This window comes from Dendronephthya gigantea, unplaced genomic scaffold (assembly GCF_004324835.1).
Source record: "Dendronephthya gigantea isolate DGI-Jeju-01 unplaced genomic scaffold, DenGig_1.0 000032F, whole genome shotgun sequence".
Taxonomy (NCBI): Eukaryota; Metazoa; Cnidaria; class Anthozoa; order Malacalcyonacea; family Nephtheidae; genus Dendronephthya; species Dendronephthya gigantea.
This window is the reverse complement of record NW_021163042.1, coordinates 1,134,525-1,154,018: the sequence shown is the minus strand read 5'-3', so window position 1 is coordinate 1,154,018 and position 19,494 is coordinate 1,134,525. Positions and strand designations below refer to the sequence as shown.

Sequence of the window (19,494 nt, the reverse complement as noted above, 5' to 3'; positions counted from 1 at the left end):
CAGAATTATACAACAAATGTACTTGTTCGTAAAAGAAGGAAAGAGTTGTCATCCCGAGTTGTCAGAATGGTTTGAACGCATCGCTGCAATGACAGTTGGTTGGATCTACATCCATAAATATGTCGTATTTCGATATGTTTCCTCGCCATTTCAGATCGCTGTTGTTGAGGTCAAAGACGAAATGATCCCGGACTGGTTGACAGAGAAAGATGCATACGGGGAGACTATTGTTCAAAACTTCTTGGATGGTTTGGAATACCCACATCAAAAAGACGTACTGGACTCATTGTACGGTTGCAACAGATTATAAACGTAATAACGTAAACACAAAAGTATTTGCATGTTCACTTGTGTGGTAAATTTGTTCTATAACCAGTCCTTATATAAGGTTGCGTGATTTTAACCTAAAATCTATTCAGCTATGGATATTTTTCAATGCTTAAGTGGAAGCGCTGTGCAAAAAGGAGTTGACCTCCACTTTAAGGATTGTGTTTTTCTTATTGAACTTTTTCTCCATAGGCAGGGAATACTTTTTAGTAAGAGAATAATTCCAGTATTTACCATTTGGCAATATATGGAAATTCTAACGTTTTCTTAAGAACCAGAAGAAATGTATACAGCACGAAAAGTTCAGCTTGCTCTGAGGAAATTTTCGTCTTCATTTTTCCAATATATACTCGTAGGACCAAGATCTGATCACATCAGCTTTCATGCACCATGTATATTCATTTGAATACTGCTGACCTATAGAATTTTAGTTCTGCAAGACTTTCCTTGATATCATCAAGAGCTCTATATACAGGGAAATGAATAAAAAATTAAACACGGCACAGGCTTTTTTTTAAATCATGCCTTTCTATGTAAAAAATAGCGCTAAATCAATATTCATTAATAATTAAATCAACCGCGGCGCATTATTAAACTGCACATGGATCAATGGCAATGGTAGACTAAATCACAGACTAAATATAGAAGACAATTTTACTTTTATCGTTCACTCTTGTCTTTTCACATTTCTCAGATAATTAAAGCGAGTAAATTAACAGTATGTACCTGTGACTTCCTGCTTTCCTTGGAGCCTGCAAGAATGCTTCGGGATACCAGTGTCTATACAACAACCACAAAATTCCATTACACTTGAAAAATAATAACATCAATCCTTACACTCCAGTTACCAAGTGAATTTCATTCAAATATTTATAATCTCTTATTTTCATTTATAAGACTGAGCTTTGTTAGTAAAGTTCTCCGTTACAGTATTGTAAGTTTTCATGCTTTGACGTTTGACAAAACATGTGATATGATGACAAGAAGGAATCAAATGTATGAAAGACTTTCTCTAAGCCTAACATTTTAGACGTGTGGGAAAAGAAATGGCAAAAGAGCTAAAACCAAGTTTATGAAAGTTTATGAATTTCTACGAAAAACGTATGCAGTAGAACATTTGGTAAACCATCTATTTTCCGATCGTTTAGAAATTCTTCCGTCCTCTAGAAATCCATTTACGGAAACGTGATACACTACTGAGCACAATGAAATGCGTCACTGGCACTGATAAAGAATTTCATACTTGCATAGTTCTTTCACAGTGCTAACATCAATAATCCTGTAATGAAGATGATCCACAAATTTTGGCATATATCTTGTCAAAAACATTTTGTCTACATGGACAGAATTTCCAGCAAGAAGACATCTCTTTGGTGTTGTATGCTCTTTCACAAAATTTAACACCATATCTTCTGCATCTTCCACACTAGTCTTTGACTCCAGAACAGCCTTTGTCAATCCTGACTAAAAGTAAACTTATTAATGCATTTTAAAATGCATACTTAGCATGATAGCAACAACATTAAAACATATAAAACCATCTACTGTACCTCGCCATGGTGTTTTCTGCACCAGTCACCCATGGACTCCAACACAGACTTAGGTTGATGAATAATAATATCAGGCCCCTAAAATATTTACTAATATTTTTCTTTAACAAGTTTTATAAAAGTGTATATTTAGAGAAGCAGATTGCTCCAGATGCCAATTTCACACAACTGGTGATAATCCATGTTATAATTCTTATGGCAACTCAGAAAGGCATATTAATATATAGGAATCCACAGCCCTTATTATTACCTTAAAAGAGTAAGTGTGTCTTGACAAAGCCTCTTAAATTCTAATTTACTGATATTAATATGAATTTTTATTCATTCTAACCAGTGGTTCTTCTCGTGTGAAACTACAGTAACACAACATGCTCATCTCAACATGCAGTATATACATACTCATTTTACTTGGCCAAATCAATAATTACGTACCTCAGCAATGACATTTAGGTTAGTGTCAGTAATTAAACAGGCAATTTCCAGGATTTTGTCTTTCTGATCATCCAGCCCTTGTAGAAAAACATTTGGCATAAGAATTATTATTTATTAAACGTCCAATATAGCAATAACAACATGATAATTACCTAAGTTACTACTGTAATTATGTATTGTTTACATGCATGACTTCATGATGCCCTTCTTTCATTTGTCATGCAAGACAAACTAAATTGACAAGTCTAATTTTACTATTGTACTCAACATATATAGTTATTATGTAATAAAATTATTTCATTTTATCATACCTGTCATCTAGAATAATATAAAGTTGTTGCCAAGATTGCCACCATTATCACATGAAAATAATTATTTTGGTCAATTACTATTCAGGGATGACTGTTAATGTTAATGTAGGGATGGGTCCAGGGTAGTTTGTCAATGGCTCAAGCTAGCTGGGCCATAGGATGAATGTTTATTTCAAAAATTATAAAATGGGACCATAAGCTGCCACCTGAATTGTAAGACACCTCTAAACTTTCAAATACACCAAAATACTTATAATTGGATACATAATACCCCAAATTTGAATTTATAACAAATTTGAGCCCCCTCTTGCAGTCCTCTGGACTAGGACACTGCCCCCGACCCCCCAGTATATCCATCCCAAATACTCTAATGAAATTACTTGTTACAATGTTTCTAAATTGATCATTTTTAACTGAATTATATATGAATCATTTCTCCCAACAGGGTTTACTTTAGAAAATTACTAAATCCTCACAATGGAGTACACATCAGTTTGTACCTCAAGGTCAACCCATACTAGATGATTTTCGGTATCACTGCCCATGTTGTATTGTCTATTTTGTCTAAAATCCGTCCTTTGTTGATATCTTCCTGGTCTGTAGCGGGATAGTATAAAAACACGTTTAAAATAATTTCCTACAAGGACCAATGACATCACCCAGAAACGATCAAATCAAATGTACACCCAGTGAACTGTGCATGTTTCATTTCACTATGTACACCATACTTTTACCAGTTTAAATCTACCATAGGCATCACTACCCCCCCCCCTTATTTCTTAAGATATTTTCAATATTCCGGGGTAATTATTCTTCGGAACGTCTCGCTGTCAATCGTCACCTTTCGTAACATACTAATATATTCATTAATGTAAATTTAAAATTTAAGTAAATATTGCGAACTTTTATAAATATCCTTTGATTGGAAGAGAAAAAAACAATTTGAGAATGTTGTCTATGTCATCAGACACAATAGAATCGTATGGATCACGAGAAATGACACATGTTGAATATGGATACAGTCGATCTTCAACTCCGGATAGTTCGGCATCAAGTAGGCTAGCTGCTCAATTGGAAAGATCAGCATATCGGAGATCGAGAAGTAAAACTAGGCGAAAACAAAATTCTAAACAGGGCGACATCAATTGTGCCTATGTTTCCGGACGAAAAGGACCTCGAAATAAACGTTTGAAACAGCAACAAAGAAGTCAATCTTACGAACAAGATGAGTTCTATATGAGTGCGACTTGGCCAATAAATGGCACTGTACACCCACCAATTAGAAGGTAAACAACATATAATAATATTTTATTAAATAGAGAACAATGCTAATAATATGTCACGCTGTATACTCTTCCCTGTCAACGTTAATACAAAGTACTAAGGTATTAATAATAGTTTTTATTTATATGAGTGTATGTTAGTTTATTCAATTGGGTTTTGTATGTATTGTATATATTACATTCAGGAGTTGTTTGTATTGGATGCAGGGATATTGCTACTGTAGCTAAGGTAAAATGCTTGGCAAGTAATTAAAGTATTGTGGGTGCTAAGCATTAGGGGACAGTGACAGATAGTTTTGTAATAGTTCTATGCAACAACAGTTCTATGTTTCATTAATATTGTCAAAATTATTTATCAAAGTTAAAGTTTGACAATTGTAACACGCTCTTTTGTTTTTATGCTCTTATCTCATGGTTAGCATTAGCTCTGAGTTTTCTTCTTTATATATCTGAACTAATCTTAATCATATTTACTTTATTGGTACTATAGTTTCTATATTGCCCAATATTTTCTGTTCTTGTGTTGTTTTCCTAATAATAATGATCAATTGTAGATAGTCTTGCCTTTGTTTTAAGGTCACTCATGGAATGACTTAGAATTGGAATTAAAAAATAATTTTTGCACACATTCACAAAATTGAAGGAATCCTTGTATTAATTTATTAGGCACTAGCTCAGTAGGTGGTAAGGGAGCACCCTGTAATGTTGAGTTTCAACAATTTATGCACTTACCCACTATATGTGCTCTCCCTAGTACTCACAACCCCTTTATTGATCCATTAAAACTCAGATCTAAAACTCAGATCTGAAGATTTCTCATTCAGTGGTCTAATATAAATGTAGTCCCTTGTTACCAGTTGTCAAAAATAGAGATTTGGATAGCAACAATTATTGTATGTGGAAATCTCCACTTGACTTTTATAATTATGTTTTACTTAAATTGCTGCTGCTTTACAGAATGAGAATAAAAACACAATTTATCGGGCTTATTAGCATGATGCAAAACTAATTTGGCAACAATGCAAGCTAGGTTTCTGGACATTTTTGGGAATCTTTTTTTCATTTTCCATCTTCTAGTCCATTTCAAATATAGTGTCTTACAAAATGAATTCATTAAATATTTGTTGCCCCTGATAATTTCGTAACAATGTTATCAGAGAGAATGCTTGGAGTTTTGTTTTAACTTATTGCTATGAGTACTGTGCATATTTTGGAATCTGACTCAAATTCTGGGATTTTGTCACATGCAAAACAAATTATATTGGGTGGAAATACACATAAAAGGTGTAAAATGAAGAAACTTTTAAATCAATAGTATAACAGGAAATTTTTTGCCCCATTACTCAAGCTTCTCGTCCAATATGCAGCTGACACACTCCATCTTATTGTTTCTCAATCGTGCGTATGGTATTTTCGAAGATATCACACAATATCACACTTAAAGCAGTGGAAAAAAAAGCTAAATTATAGTGCATGAACAAGCTAAAAGCTTTGTCTGTGTAACAGTTGTTACTTTTAATCGAAATGTTTCCTAATTACGTACTTTTTATCCTTATCAGTATCACGTTGAAATGAACACTGATCTTATTTCAAAGGGTGGGCTTAACGTTTTTGCTACATCGCTATTGGCTTATTGCGTAATCTCTCGATTAGGTAACGATTGACGTAAGGTGTGTGAGATTAAATTTTCATTAAAAAAAAAAGAAAATGGATATTAAATAACAGAATTTGTCACGTACGTTTGAAAGATTTAGGATTTACAGTATTGGAAGCTACTCTAACTACTTAGCATCGCTTGATAAATGAAGCAAACTGATGTCTTCTTTCCAACTTTAGTAAAGTTTATAGAAGCCTGAACTCTGAAGTGATAATTTCATTCTACTGAAATGTTATTCACCACTTTGTGTAGAAACCAGTTCGATCAGGTATTTCTCGGGGCTAATCCTCTATCCTGATCACTTCCTCGCGCGCTTTATAGAGTTTAACACCTGCATGCAGTCCGCTGGTTTTATTCGATCAAACTGTGGGTCTTAGAAAGTAATTTAACTATGAAATAGATATACAATCCCGAGTCCCGACCTCGAACTTAACTATGGGACAGCCGCTTTTGTTAGTAAGAAAAATCACAGAATATTAAAAAGTACTGTTATTTAAATAAAAAGCGCGATGAACCATGGGTCAAAATAGTAAACAAGCATGTTTTCAGTAACTTGCATGCAATAGTTTTCTTGATGAGGTTGTAATTAGGAAATCAGTTCTTCATAATGGTGAATGTCAATGTCCTCTCTATGTCTTTGAACTTTTTATATAGTGATAGTACAGTATGGTGTGCTGTGATTTCATATTTTAAACCAGTTTTCTGCTAAATCAGTTTTTTAGTAATTTATTACTCGTTCTTAGCATAATCATCCTGGCATGATTAACCTGGCAGTTTTCTTTTTAATAGATCGCTAAACTTGGATGAAGAACATGAAACAAGTAACAAAACAATGAGAAAACCGATAAGTACAGAACAATATTCCAAAGAACGTTGTTTCGGTGAACACAATAAGGATGATGGACAAGTTTTAACAGCGCAGCCTGTGAGCTCTTCCTATACTGTTAGTTGCGTAACAAATGGTGATGATGGTTACTATCGACATGCAGTGGTTACTCCTTCAAGACTTTCTGAGGCTGCAGGCGAGGGACAGGGAAGACGATCGCGTTTAAACCAACAGAATGGAATAAATAACAAATCGCCTGAAAAAATCAATGGTTTCTTACCAAATAACCGAAAAGTACCACCGCAACCGGAAACCCAAAACGTGTACGAGGGTCAAACTGGCCAGTTCGTTAGTAAAAATAACAGGAATTTTAACGTAAGTAAAGTTAGATTTGAAGAAAGTTGGGAAGATAGTCCTAGTAGGAAATCTGATTATAAAGTCCGCGAGGCTACTGGTATGACTATACCTATTCGCGATGAAACCGCTGGGTATAAAACTCCCAGGGAAATCCCACAAACTAATGGTAGTGGTGACATTGACAACTTCGAGTCAAAAGGGAATGCTAATACTAATTTGGATACTTCAAGTAAGAATACAATCAAAAGTGCGCCAGGTAAAATTCCACTGAATACATCAGGACAAGACAAGCCTGCAATCACACAAGTAAAAGACCATAAACGCGATGTTCCCAGTAGGCTTGATGGTGGAAATAGACTGGATTGTGGTTCCCCGCAAAGTCGTTCCGAGGTCGGTCGAACCGACGAGTCCAGACCTCTGGGACTGCGTCAACTAATAAAAATTCACGAGATTCAGATAGCGGAGGTTGCGAAAAGTGCCGCTTCAATGAAGAAACCATCGTCTGTAGGGAAAGCGCACGAAGGTCGTTTAGTGAAAGTGAAAATCGTTCCCGAAATTGAGACTAAACAATCGCACGCGAAACAAAATGCAGCAAAGGTTACCTTTGCCGGAAATAAGAGCAGCTCAGACAGCCCATCTCCACGGAAAATGCAAAGCGGGGAGGTGAGAAGTAATGTTGTAGAGCCTGCTAACGAGAAAGAAGTTTTAAATGTTAAGAATGAAGCAAGCCTGGTTACAACGAGGGCAGCCGTCAAACCGAAACGACACACTGTTGAATTGAGGACAAAACCGCCTGTTCAGGAAGACCAGAAATGGAAGCGACACACTGCAATTGGTTTAGTAGGTTTCGACCATCAAGAAAATGAAGTCCCTCATGGCGAGTTGGGCGAGCTGTCGCCAAAAGGAAAGAACCAAAAGAAGATGTTTATCAGTGATAGTGATGCAGAGGTCGAGTATTTGAGAAAACAACCTGTTGAACCCGAGAAGCAATTTGTAGACGAAAGGGTTCAAAGATCTAACGTGATGGAACTTAAAACATCTGCTGTTAATAAAGAAATAAATGAATTGTGGAAAGAAGCGGATGAAGGGAAAGATTTGTTGGACAATGAGTCCGAAGTGCCACCAGAACGCCCACCCTTACCAAAAAATTTTTACAGCAGTGTAGAGGAAATTGTGGCAAGACCTCCACCTCCTGTTTATAAAAACGATCTTGAAAATACTCCAACATTGGATTTTAAGCAGTCGAAGGTCGATTATGGACCTAGAATGGATTTTAAACCAAATATTGAATATTCCCCAGCTGCAGATATCAAACCGGTTTATGGTCCTCCTGCAGATATCACACCAACATACGGTGCTACTGCAGATATCAAACCAGCTTATGGTGCTACTGCTGATAACAAACCAACATATGGTGCTACTGCTGATAACAAAACAACATATGGTGCTATTGTAGATATTAAACCAACGTATGGTGCTACTGCTGATAACAAACCATATGGTGCTACTGCTGATATCAAACCATCTTATGGTACTACTGCTGATATCAAACCAAAAACTGGATATGTTCCCAAGGAGATTTTTGCACCAAGTACCGAATTTGTTTCAAAAGTGGATTTTGAGCCAAATGTTGAATACATCAAGGCATCCCCTTTGAGTGAACAAACACGACCACGCCCTATTACATTATCCAGCAGTTTGCCGGCTATACACGTGTCTACTGCGATCGTACAAAGTAACGGCGAAGATGTACTTGAACAAGAACATATTCAAGAAAAGGATCACGTACTTGGTAAGACCAGAACCACTAGGGAAATGTATGAAGAAAGATTGGCTAGAATCAACTTGGTTCCTCTTGTGGTATCCGATCGGCACCAGGAGATGGTGAATTCCCTCTGCAGCAGTTTGGAAAGCTTTGCTTGGGATAATTCGTGTAACATTCATAATCTGAACAAGGGCGAATATTTGGATAAACTTAAAACATACATGAAACAAATGAAAGTTTTAACAAAGCAGAAAGAAGATCTTGAGAAAAATTTTGAACGTGAAAGACGCGACTGGAAGAGAAAATACGAAGAACAGCAGAAGGTTGCAAATGCTTATCAGAAACTAGAAGATCGTTATAGACGTCAGGTTCAGGAATTGCAAGAAGCGTTAAAGTTGTGTAGGTGCACAGACACTGAGACCAGGAAAGCTTTGTTTCTTGGACAGTCAGGGTGAGTCCAATATCTTACCTCTTCACTCTGCAATAATGTGTATCTCGCAAGTTAGGTACTAAGCTTCCGATTTTTTTACTGACCATTTACCCCGATCACCACATCCTTGTTTGTCGTTAAAAATAATGATTCTGTAGGCTATTCATATCAAACGCTTATTAGATTACAAATATATGTTGGTAAGAATATTATCGTATACAAGATCGAATGGATATATATATATAAAGGATCAAAAGAATATTGCATGTATATAGCGGCGACTATATACAATACATAAATCATTGTTAACAATTTGAGTCCACCATTGTACCACGCTATGTGCAGTTATGATCCACCATTGTATCATATAGCTATGTGTAGTTAAGTTTTTTACATTAACATTAATGAGATTTCTCTGTAGGAAACGAACAGACCAATATTTCATGTCAACACAAACACAGTCAATCCTAGACGAGACCGAGGAATGGCTAAAAGCACAGTCCGTTCGGTCTGATGTAACATACAATTCAGAAAATATCAGCACCAGAAGAATACAAAACGCGCACAGTTCCCATGATTCACTGACGGACACTGTAGGTGTGGAATCGAAGTGGACAATGGACTATAAGGATGTTGCTCTTACGACTGGTATTGATCAATATAACGGAACAAGTGTTTAGGGCTTTGATGGGGATTGTAGATAATTATACTATAGCGCAATTTGGTAGCAACGTGTAGAAGTTTTTATGAATGGTGATTTTGAGAAAGTTCGGAATGCACGGGGCAGGACTAATTCTATGAATTAAAATTGAATAGATAAGAAGAATAGTTGTAGATAAAGTTTCCCTGAATTGATCAAAAATTGTTTCTTGTATTCCGATATTCTCAAGTTTAGATATTAAACCAACATGTGAATAATACAACTAAAGTCCCTTGTCTCGAGCAAAACTATAATTTTGGACTCTAACTTTTCTATATTTTAGTGAAAATTTGCTAAGACTAGATAGCCTTATCATGCAAAAAACGGGTTAAAACTATATCTACTGCTGACCTGCATGGGTGCAGTGCATGTGCACTCTATATATTAATTACAATATTTGCTCTAATACTTATAATTTCTTTTATACCCGGCCGACATGCTTTATAGATTTGATTTTCTTTTAAAATGCAACATAAACTTGTCATGCACTTGGCCATTGTGAATTACCATTTATTACCATCAAAAGATATCGTGTGAACAATTATTTTTATCTCACTGCATGGGTATACATTGAATTTTATGCTATATCTAAATATTATATAAAAAAGGAAAAAGTTAATAGCATTGTACTTCCACGAAGCATTTCAAATCTTTCACCTGCACACTATCGATGTCAACGCACAATGTATGTTTGCCAGCTTTAAATGGTATTAGTCTGAATATCACTCTTTCCACCTCGAGAATACCGACATTTCCACTAGAATTTTCGTCAACAAAAACAGTAATTTAGTTGGACTGGTAGCGCTATAGCTGCGGCGGATATTTGAGTGAGTTTATTGAACTGCAAGAGTTGGACAGACCACTTTACACAGTTTATTGAGTTTATTGAATGACAGACCACAAAAAGGCACACATCATGCATGGATGTGTGCAACTAACTTAATATATATTAAGTAAATGCAGGTTAACGGCACTCGAACGTAGTGGCCCAACGAAAAATTATTCTTTGCGTACCTTTGCTGGACCTGAAGCACTGTAAGCCCCTTTCCACTCACACTGTAAACGAGGTTGGTCATGTTAACATTCAGCCTATTGGTGAATGTTATTTCCACACGAGTTAAATGACCAGCTTCTACTGGGTCCAAGAACTAAGCAAACGTTGGAATGGAGGTTAGAAAATCATATATATGCTACAATATACATGCAATAAAAAATGCATATGTGTGCAATATACATGCATGTGCGCTACAAGGGTGAAAAAGCAAAATGAAGATAATTGTTGAGAAGACAAAGAATATACTCTCATAAGTATTACCTTAACAGAAATACATTCGGCATGAAAAAGCTGTATTTTGTAATCCTCCACAAACTGCTTTTTCGTCTCCTGAACTTTTGCAATGGCAACAATTTTCATGAAGTTAAGGTCCGAGAGCTTTTTCACATATTCATCAGCTTTCACTACAAACTCACGTTTTACGCCTTGAAAAAGTAATATTTATTTATTAGGATTGTTCATTCCTACCACTCACAGGTTTTCTGCGTTTGTATGGGCTTCCGCGCTAGAAATGTTTAAAAATAGGTCTATAAAGTATTAGATGTAAACATGTCAACATGAGTCATGAATTGAGAGCTGGTATATATGTGGACAATAATTATTACCAAACATGGCATAATTTACGACCATTTTTATTTTATTATGAAAGGCAATTTTTTTATAGAATTACAGGAAAATCATGTCATGTTTTACGTCTTGGAAAAGTAAAAATTGTTCACTCCTAGCACTCACAGGTTCTCTCAACCATGTAATCTCGATTGGAAATGCAATACGTTCACTATGCAGTTAAACTCTTTTTTATAAATTATTTAAAACCGAAAGTCTCTGAAAAATAATAATACGGCAGGCTAGGAGGGGGGGGGGGGGGGGGGTCAGTCCTTCTTGCGCCCAGTCCCTGTACCTTGCACGTGAGGATGACAGTATTCACAAATAAAAAATAGTTTATCATACATACACTGTCCGACATTGACTTTCAAATCTTCCAGTTTTACTCTCTTAACCAATGCTTTTATTCTGCCTGTATACTCTATCGTACTGATTACGGCCGTCATATTGACTGTTGAGGCTCGTTGTGCAGTATTTCTCACTTGAACTGTGCATGAGATATCTGTGCCATTTTGTATCATTGCCCCTTGGCCTTGGTGCATGACAAGATCTAAATCACAAAAGTCATGCAGAATTTAATTTTGGAATGATAACTTTATGCTTAGCCTGTTCGACTATTTCTACATTTAGATTTGCCTTTTTTAATGGAAGTGACGTCATTGTACTTTTGCCTATTGTAATCTTGGGTAGCAAATTTACCAAGATAGAATGAAATTGAAATTGCAGTACTGCAGCTATTAAAAAGGAACAGGTCGAAGAATAGGCTAATCTCACCCATGCTGTCATAGTGTTTTCGTATAGTGTGCGTACAACTTTAGATATAACCTGAGAATTTCAACATCTGCCTCTCTGACGGGGCTCGATCTTAATTTGTAATTCGTCATTTTCCTCATTACCAATACATACCAATTTCAATATCGTTTTCTTCGCACTTTTTGTTCAAAAGCGCCTTTCTATTTTCCGAACCTTGGGCAAACTTAAAAGCAGTTTGGAAGGCTGTCCTTTCGTCGTCAGAACCTTCGGAATATTTGTAGAGATGAGTGATGTCTTCACGCTTATCTTCTCCCACCATCTTTGTACTGATATATTTCCCAATGTATGTCTTGTTTCTATAACTCGCCTCTATGTATCAGTATACAAAAAACGACATTATTTGGCTATACACGCTCATGAACCGTATGGTGACGGGAGAAAGAAAAATTATCAGTTCAGGAAAACAGACTTACCTTCCAGGGCGATAGCTCCATTCTCATCCTTGCTTGCGATCCATTTCACATAATCAGCATTACATTCAGAAAAAACAAATCCTGTGTCATATGGAACGAATATTTCGCCATCTCTGATGGCCGTCAGTGGAGCAGGTCCCATCTGGAACAATTGAGAACTTAATTCTTGTGGTGTACAATCAACTGCATTCCATCCATCATATTTGGCCAGTAGGTCTTTTCTTCTCGTCCAAATTTCGTTCCAGACATGAAAATTCCTAGTTCAGCAGCAGCACGCAAATATTTTGGCAACAATTAATTTAAATACAGATAGTCATTCAGTCAAGGTTGCCACAGGCAATACTCTAACTGTACAATATTATAATCAAAATAATAGTTTCAGTCAAAATTCAAGCTCAGCACATCGGAAATTTTGTTGGAGCTATGTAGTGTATAATAATATAAATATGTAATTGATCTCGACTTAAAAGTTGGATCATTGAACTAAGCCAAAGATTTCCTCATGCAACAAACCCCATGCCTCTATCTCAAACTCACCAAATGCTATCGTTAGAAATGTCCTCCATTGGTGATCCATCTTCACTTTCAATAACATCTATTGTCATAGATTCATCGGTATCATGAGCACTATCGAAATTTGTTATACATCTTGCAGGTATTCCTAAAGCTCTTAGCGCTGTGGTCATGACACCAGAAAATACCCAACATTGGCCATATTTCACTGGTTGATTAGTTTTGTAATACTCTCTGAATATATCTGAACTGCCAAGCCAGCTTGATGGCGCCTTTCCATCCTTATAGTTTCCAGACCAATTGCCAACCAATAGACCATCATCTTGCTGGCAATTTAGCTAAAATAGAACTTGGAGTGAATCCTTTAATTGCAATTGAATTATGGAGTCTTGTGTGTAATTTTCTACCTAATATCTTCATTCGTATCCTAAGATTCATATAATTTTAATTTAGCAGAACATTTTTTTTTGTTATGCATGACATAAAATTTAACGGCTAGCGTAGGTTTTCAATAAGATTAAGTAAATTATTTCATGCTATTCCACCAACAGGATCCGCATGGAAAGTCGATAGTAGAAGAACATATAGTTCAGGTGTCAGTAATGAGCAAAATCAGCAAATCACGGTACGTGTTGAACATTCACAGTTAAAAAAGAATGGTATGTACAGTTTGATTGGGTAACCGTTAATATAATATTAATAATTTTGTTAATTCAGTGTGATATGCCGTTCTCAAGAAAAGAAGAGGGAGATATTTTCAGAGCCTCGCTATGTGCAGGGGCAAACTAGAACGATAATTGGGGGTTTATTCATACATTCCGTTCTGCTGACGGAATTCTATAAGCTATTGCACCCGTACGGCAGAACTGAATATATGAGTACGCACCCCCAATTATCGTTCTACGTATTGAAATCACCTATTGTTAAAATGAAAATGACCTATTGTTAAATGCCTTGTTCGCGAATATTTGCCCGTGTGTTGGGAGCTAGTGTGAACCAGACCTAAACGAACCCAGCTAAATCTAAGAGAAAGAAAGCATCAAATCCTTCAAATATTTTGTTTAAATTTGTCTACTAATATCTCTTAGAAGAAGCAAAAGAAGGTTAGATAACTTGTTTATCGCACCAATCATGTGATTCACCGATTATAGTGTCATCTCGTCGCCAAAATAACATATTACAGTTCAATTTGTCTGCGAACTTAACAATAGACCAGTAAACAACGTCAAAGTCCAGTAAATCGTCGCCTCGTTTGTACCACGAAACTTAAGCTTTTGCAAAGTAGAAAGAAAAACGCAAAAGAAACTGCAGATCAAATTAGAATGAAAGGAAAGACGATTGCGAGTGAGTACTATTAAACTGGTCACATATAGATCTCTATTATAGTAAACGAGCCGACTTATGTACTAGTTAATAAATGAATTGTGAATTCTGTCTTATGGGTGACTTTGCAGTGTCAACCATGTAATGCGTGTCCTGTGACTTGTGTCTTTCTAAACGCCACATGATGAACCTACTCGAATCACAGATTACTTTTCTACATTAATTGACCGCGTCTCTCTATGTATATAAATCCCTCCAATATGTTTTGCTGGTGTCTCGAAGCGGCTTTTACACGTTGTGGAATTTTAGGTTGCGATACGCGTCGCCTGATGTGCATCCACTTGACCGACCATATATAAGGTTGGACTATTTCTACTTGTGGAGAAAGATCTTTGCATAGATCTTTTGCAAGGGGTAAGTCCTTGGTCACAGATCTTCGAACATGTATAATATTTATGATATACGAAGATACACAGTATTTAAATGTTGTAAATTATAGTCTAAATAACCATAGCGCGCGGCATGCACAAAGCAGTACACTGACTCACGACTGAATAAAGTGTTGCACAAACAGTTGCATGGCGTTATTAGTGATGATGTAGAATCTCAATTGAAACCTACCACGGCAGAGAGTATCCTGGCTAACCACACGACACTGTTTTGGTTTCGATATGACCTCAGAGGCTGTTTTTCAACTCGTTTATCTTTTTCCAAAAGCAGTAAAACACAATCTAGAACGTTTTCGTCAAACTACATAAAAGAAAACTTTGTTCTTTAACTGCAATTAAGAAAATGTGCTAACACTGAATAAGTTTTTATGTCGCTAGTCGATTGTGCCACGATTAGAAACAAAACTTCCACTCGGTGTACCAATTTAAATTACCTGCCCGAATTGCCAATGTGTTCCACTAATTCCGCGCACACCATTACTCGCATTACCACGGAAGATCATACCAACATCGTTTAAAACATATTCCTCTCTCAGCTCTTCTTCCTCAAGATAAACATCGTCGTCTATAAATTGAGAGATTGACTATGTAAATATACGCATCGGATTAGTCCAAAATTGTTTTATTGATCAATTAATGATTGTGATAGGAATTATCATCTAATAATTTTACTTTTCACCAGTGTGCATTTAAAATCCGGCTTTAAAATAAGTGAAAATATAAATTTGAAATATAGCTCTTCAGTTATATTACATGTCTTGCCAACCGTTTCCGGTTTGGATCTGGCAAAGAACACAACATGCATGAACTGTGAAAAAGCAATCCGGAATGGAAAAAATAGTTCGTATGTGCATTATCAAGTAAACGTTTTACAAAGCAATTGCGCAGGAAATTCCTTCAATTTTTGCATTAATTGCGTCATCATGAGACAAACAATTGCAATGTTTTGATAATTTAATTAAGTTATCTTCTATTAACTCTACCTTTGTTCCATGCATTTGCAAGAGCGATGATTTCAAACTCGTTTAAAAATACAAAAGATGATGATGAAGGAAGTAAGACACTGACTTTATATCTAAAATCAAGAAACAGTTACGTCTTCGTGAAACAGTACACATGAAAAAAATATGACCCTTCCCACAAAATTAGCGGTCCCTCTAGATTCCAATTGTAAGCTAATCGCCAGACTTGAAATTGAACTGTGCTTTAAGATTACCTTCCAATGGCTGCAGTCACTGGAATCATAACTTTAACGACAATATTGCATTCTGTATGATCTTTCTCAACAACAACCATTCCCCATGCTTCGTAATTAATGTCATCTGCTATACCAATGGTGGCTACATTCATTTTGTTTGATTTCAAGTATTCACGTTCTACATAAATTTTATACCAAATATCTATGAAACACTAACAGAAATGGTAAAGTTCAAGACAAGCGACAGACTTCCAAAGTGACAAGCCCTTTAAAGATTTTTCGCACCTGAGGTTGTTGGCAATATACCCAAAAAATGCTCAATTTATCTACCTGATATATAGCTATCTGTGACACCACAAAAAACTGTTTCTTATAAAATAAAATTTTTGAGTTTTTCACAAAACCAGCTTGTATATTTTTACTGTATCAGCGCAAGATTGCCAATGCAAGCAACGAACATTATTAAGGCAGGTGTATATATACAAGCGAGTAATTTTAAAACACACTTATAACCATGTGAGTCAAGAACCAGCATTGAGGTTGTTCTTCGTTAATTCCGGCTGTCGAGCAAGAGAACGGGCAAGAAGAACGACGATATAACGATAACGCAAACCAGATAAGCAGCGATGGGGGAATTGGAGTTCTCCCGGAGGTATTGCATGATATGCCCGCCCCTCGGAGGAATAAATTTATCATCAATAAATATTGCTTGGGACTGATTTTAAATTCAGTTTCCAGTTTCCCGGCCTGCGTGGGTAATGCCACGGTAACACATAGATGATGTTTCAGTTGAAAGTGGCAGGTACCTTGAATGCTCCTTTAGATCTCTTGTTATGAATTTTTCTTTGGACTTTGTTTGAAGTTTTCTACGGCCTCAGTTAAACATGCTAGGGCACCCAGAGGGGGGCATAGGGCAACTTGCCCAGCCCCCCAAGTTTGCCACGGGGGAGGACTTTAAGTTTGATATTGGTAAACTGAATGTCAGTCCTAAAAATCAACAGGAAATCGCATTCACGGTACTTAATTTTAAAATTTTCTTTCGAGAATATGTGCCTAAACCCCTATAAAGTAGCTACTTATTTCATCCTCGCAAAAATAAGCCAGGTAACGTCACACAAGCTTCTGACGATGCAGTGAGCAAAATACCCAAAATTACATGAGCTATCTGTGCTATTTCTGTGAATATGATACCACTTACCCAAGCTGAAGCGAAGTTTCACATGCATAATCCCTGAAAAGGTTAATCCTTTAAATTTCATCCCCAGAAAGAACAATTCACCTCGTCGTAAAACCAAAGAACGGTTTATATACTCATCAGTGTGATGGCGCTTGGTGTTTTTTTCGATAAATAGATCACACTCTACTCCAATATCTTTAACATGTTTGTAACCTGGAGGGATGAAAATAAAATGAGTTGCAAAGTTGTAGGTATGCATGCGACGGCTAAATATCGTAGTTTATATTCGTTGTGTTGTCATGCAGGTTTAGGCCGCTTTCGGACTAATCACACTCTTGCAATCTAAGAGCCATATTTTGCCACATCAAATATGGAAAGCTTTCATTCTTGTTTACATTTCTGTACACATTTCAGTACACACTGGTATAATATGTAGTCTTGAAGTACAGGCCCCATGCATACATTGAAAAATGTTTTCATGCTATTTCTATAAACGCTGCAGTCGAAAAGAGTACAGAGAGAGAGAGTAATTAGGTTTCAAGGACTCTTGTATTAAAAAGCCAATATGAGGTTGAGAGTGCATGTGTATATTATATACATTATATATATATATATATATATATATATATATATATATATATATATATATATATATATAATTATATATATATATATATATAGTAGCATACAGCGGACAGTTTACCCTTTGTACCTACTTATTTTCATCACATCTCACAATCGCACATAAAGTCATAACAGTCGCCTGCATCCAGTGAATGTGGATAAAATCATACAACCAATGATAACATACCTGAATGATGGCCGGCGGTTTTCGGACCGCTTGGTTTTTCCTTCTGTGGAGGTCCAAAAATTAATTTGTAACAAAAGTCGAAGAAATGAAGGAAACTGTAACACATGATGCGCCGGGTATAGACAACAACTAACAACAATAACTGCTCAGTTCTGTAATCGTCGCTGCAACGTATAATGTAACTTTACTTCTTTGAGTGTTTCAAAGATTTCAGCTCTCTGCCAGATGCACCGAGTCAGTGGAATGAACTGAGCACTGCATAATTGTGAAAGACGAACAACATCATGATATATATTGATTCTTTGAAATTCGGGGTAAATTTAGATATTATATCGATAACAATCTGTTACAATCATAAATAATAAATGTGTATATAATAAGGCATACATTCCCATGCATACATACGTGCATGACTTCTGTACAAGTGATAATATGGTCGAAATAATATGGTCAATGGTTTACCAAAATTGCAATATAGAGGCGAGAGACTGTTCTATGGGGGATTATCTCTAGTTTTTCGAGAAAGGTAATATTATTATGAGACCGCAAAAACAAGTATATTAATATTGGTTTGAAACCTGCAACAACAGTAACAATAAAATTTGCATGTATAGTTATTATATATCAACACTCGTGTCATACCCGTACGCATGTATAATATATTATTATATATAGCAAGAATATGCCAATTTGTTTTCGATATTTATTTTAGGATCGGAAAAAATAGGGGAAGAATAGGACGTCATGCGTATTTTGTATCACGATTATATCTATACATATATTAGTACCTATACAACTACCTGTTGCGTTATGCTTGGCAATAGATCGCGTTAGGAATTACGATATTGTTCATAGCCAATGGCAATACTGACAAAATACTGAAAACTCAATATTCACAGTAAAGTTATGGTAAACTTTCTTTGAATAAGAGTTTAAAAAGACTGAATGATAAAGGGAGGGGCTTGATATATTACTTCCTCATGACGTAAGAGGTTCCTTATCAACGACCGGGGAGTGCATGGGTTGATGTGGCCGGCGATGAATAACGAGAAAACTGATACAGCCTAGCTCGTGGTTTTCACTGGCTTGCCAAAAACGCATGATTGAAGTACATTGGACTTTAGGTATAGAAAGTGTAAAACACAATCCACGGTACATGAAATATGTTCTCCTTGATCAAGTTAATATGGTTGGTGGCCCTCGAACGTTAGGGCTGTAAATCAACACAGCACTGTATTTAATTTTCAACTTTTATTGACTGTCGTGTATAACGATGCCTGCATGTTATGATTCTTTCACTGCATGAAACTGGCTCTTCCTTTCGCACAAGAGGAAGGTCATGCAGTGTTGACGCATTATTTTTGTTGTCTCCAATTTCTCCATACAGTGGCTCTTTAATCTACCACATGCATGACCCACCCACGACTTCCATTGCGTATTTTTATAGGATATTTGTTCCCCGAGGTGCAACGACTAATGAGTTCCTCCTTCCATACATG

The 19,494-nt window shown here is 36.2% G+C and overlaps 3 protein-coding genes across 3 annotated transcripts; 1 reads left to right on the top strand and 2 right to left on the bottom strand.

Moving 5' to 3' along the window:
• Nucleotides 1–319: 319 nt before the first annotated feature.
• Nucleotides 320–3,374, bottom strand: LOC114524777 (oligoribonuclease, mitochondrial-like). The gene is made up of 7 exons (XM_028545955.1): nucleotides 3,121–3,374; nucleotides 2,621–2,627; nucleotides 2,310–2,386; nucleotides 1,878–1,955; nucleotides 1,571–1,791; nucleotides 1,054–1,107; nucleotides 320–792 (listed from the first exon to the last, which is right to left on the bottom strand). Exons 1-7 carry the CDS (start codon nucleotides 3,274–3,276, stop codon nucleotides 726–728), a joined length of 660 nt encoding a protein of 219 aa, XP_028401756.1. The 5' UTR covers nucleotides 3,277–3,374; the 3' UTR covers nucleotides 320–725.
• Nucleotides 3,375–3,523: 149 nt separating this feature from the next.
• On the top strand, nucleotides 3,524–10,099 carry LOC114524870. Its single transcript, XM_028546077.1, has 3 exons — nucleotides 3,524–3,906; nucleotides 6,350–8,959; nucleotides 9,360–10,099. The coding sequence occupies exons 1-3, from the start codon at nucleotides 3,569–3,571 to the stop codon at nucleotides 9,616–9,618; spliced, it is 3,207 nt and encodes a 1,068-aa protein (XP_028401878.1). The 5' UTR covers nucleotides 3,524–3,568; the 3' UTR covers nucleotides 9,619–10,099.
• A 28-nt stretch (nucleotides 10,100–10,127) lies between these two features.
• On the bottom strand, nucleotides 10,128–18,294 carry LOC114524871 (protein-glutamine gamma-glutamyltransferase 4-like). The gene is made up of 13 exons (XM_028546078.1): nucleotides 17,996–18,294; nucleotides 17,206–17,397; nucleotides 16,026–16,185; nucleotides 15,793–15,884; nucleotides 15,244–15,374; nucleotides 14,982–15,110; nucleotides 13,062–13,375; nucleotides 12,525–12,781; nucleotides 12,205–12,420; nucleotides 11,648–11,848; nucleotides 10,954–11,117; nucleotides 10,653–10,786; nucleotides 10,128–10,395 (listed from the first exon to the last, which is right to left on the bottom strand). Exons 1-13 carry the CDS (start codon nucleotides 18,099–18,101, stop codon nucleotides 10,254–10,256), a joined length of 2,238 nt encoding a protein of 745 aa, XP_028401879.1. The 5' UTR covers nucleotides 18,102–18,294; the 3' UTR covers nucleotides 10,128–10,253.
• Between the last annotated feature and the right edge of the window lie 1,200 nt (nucleotides 18,295–19,494).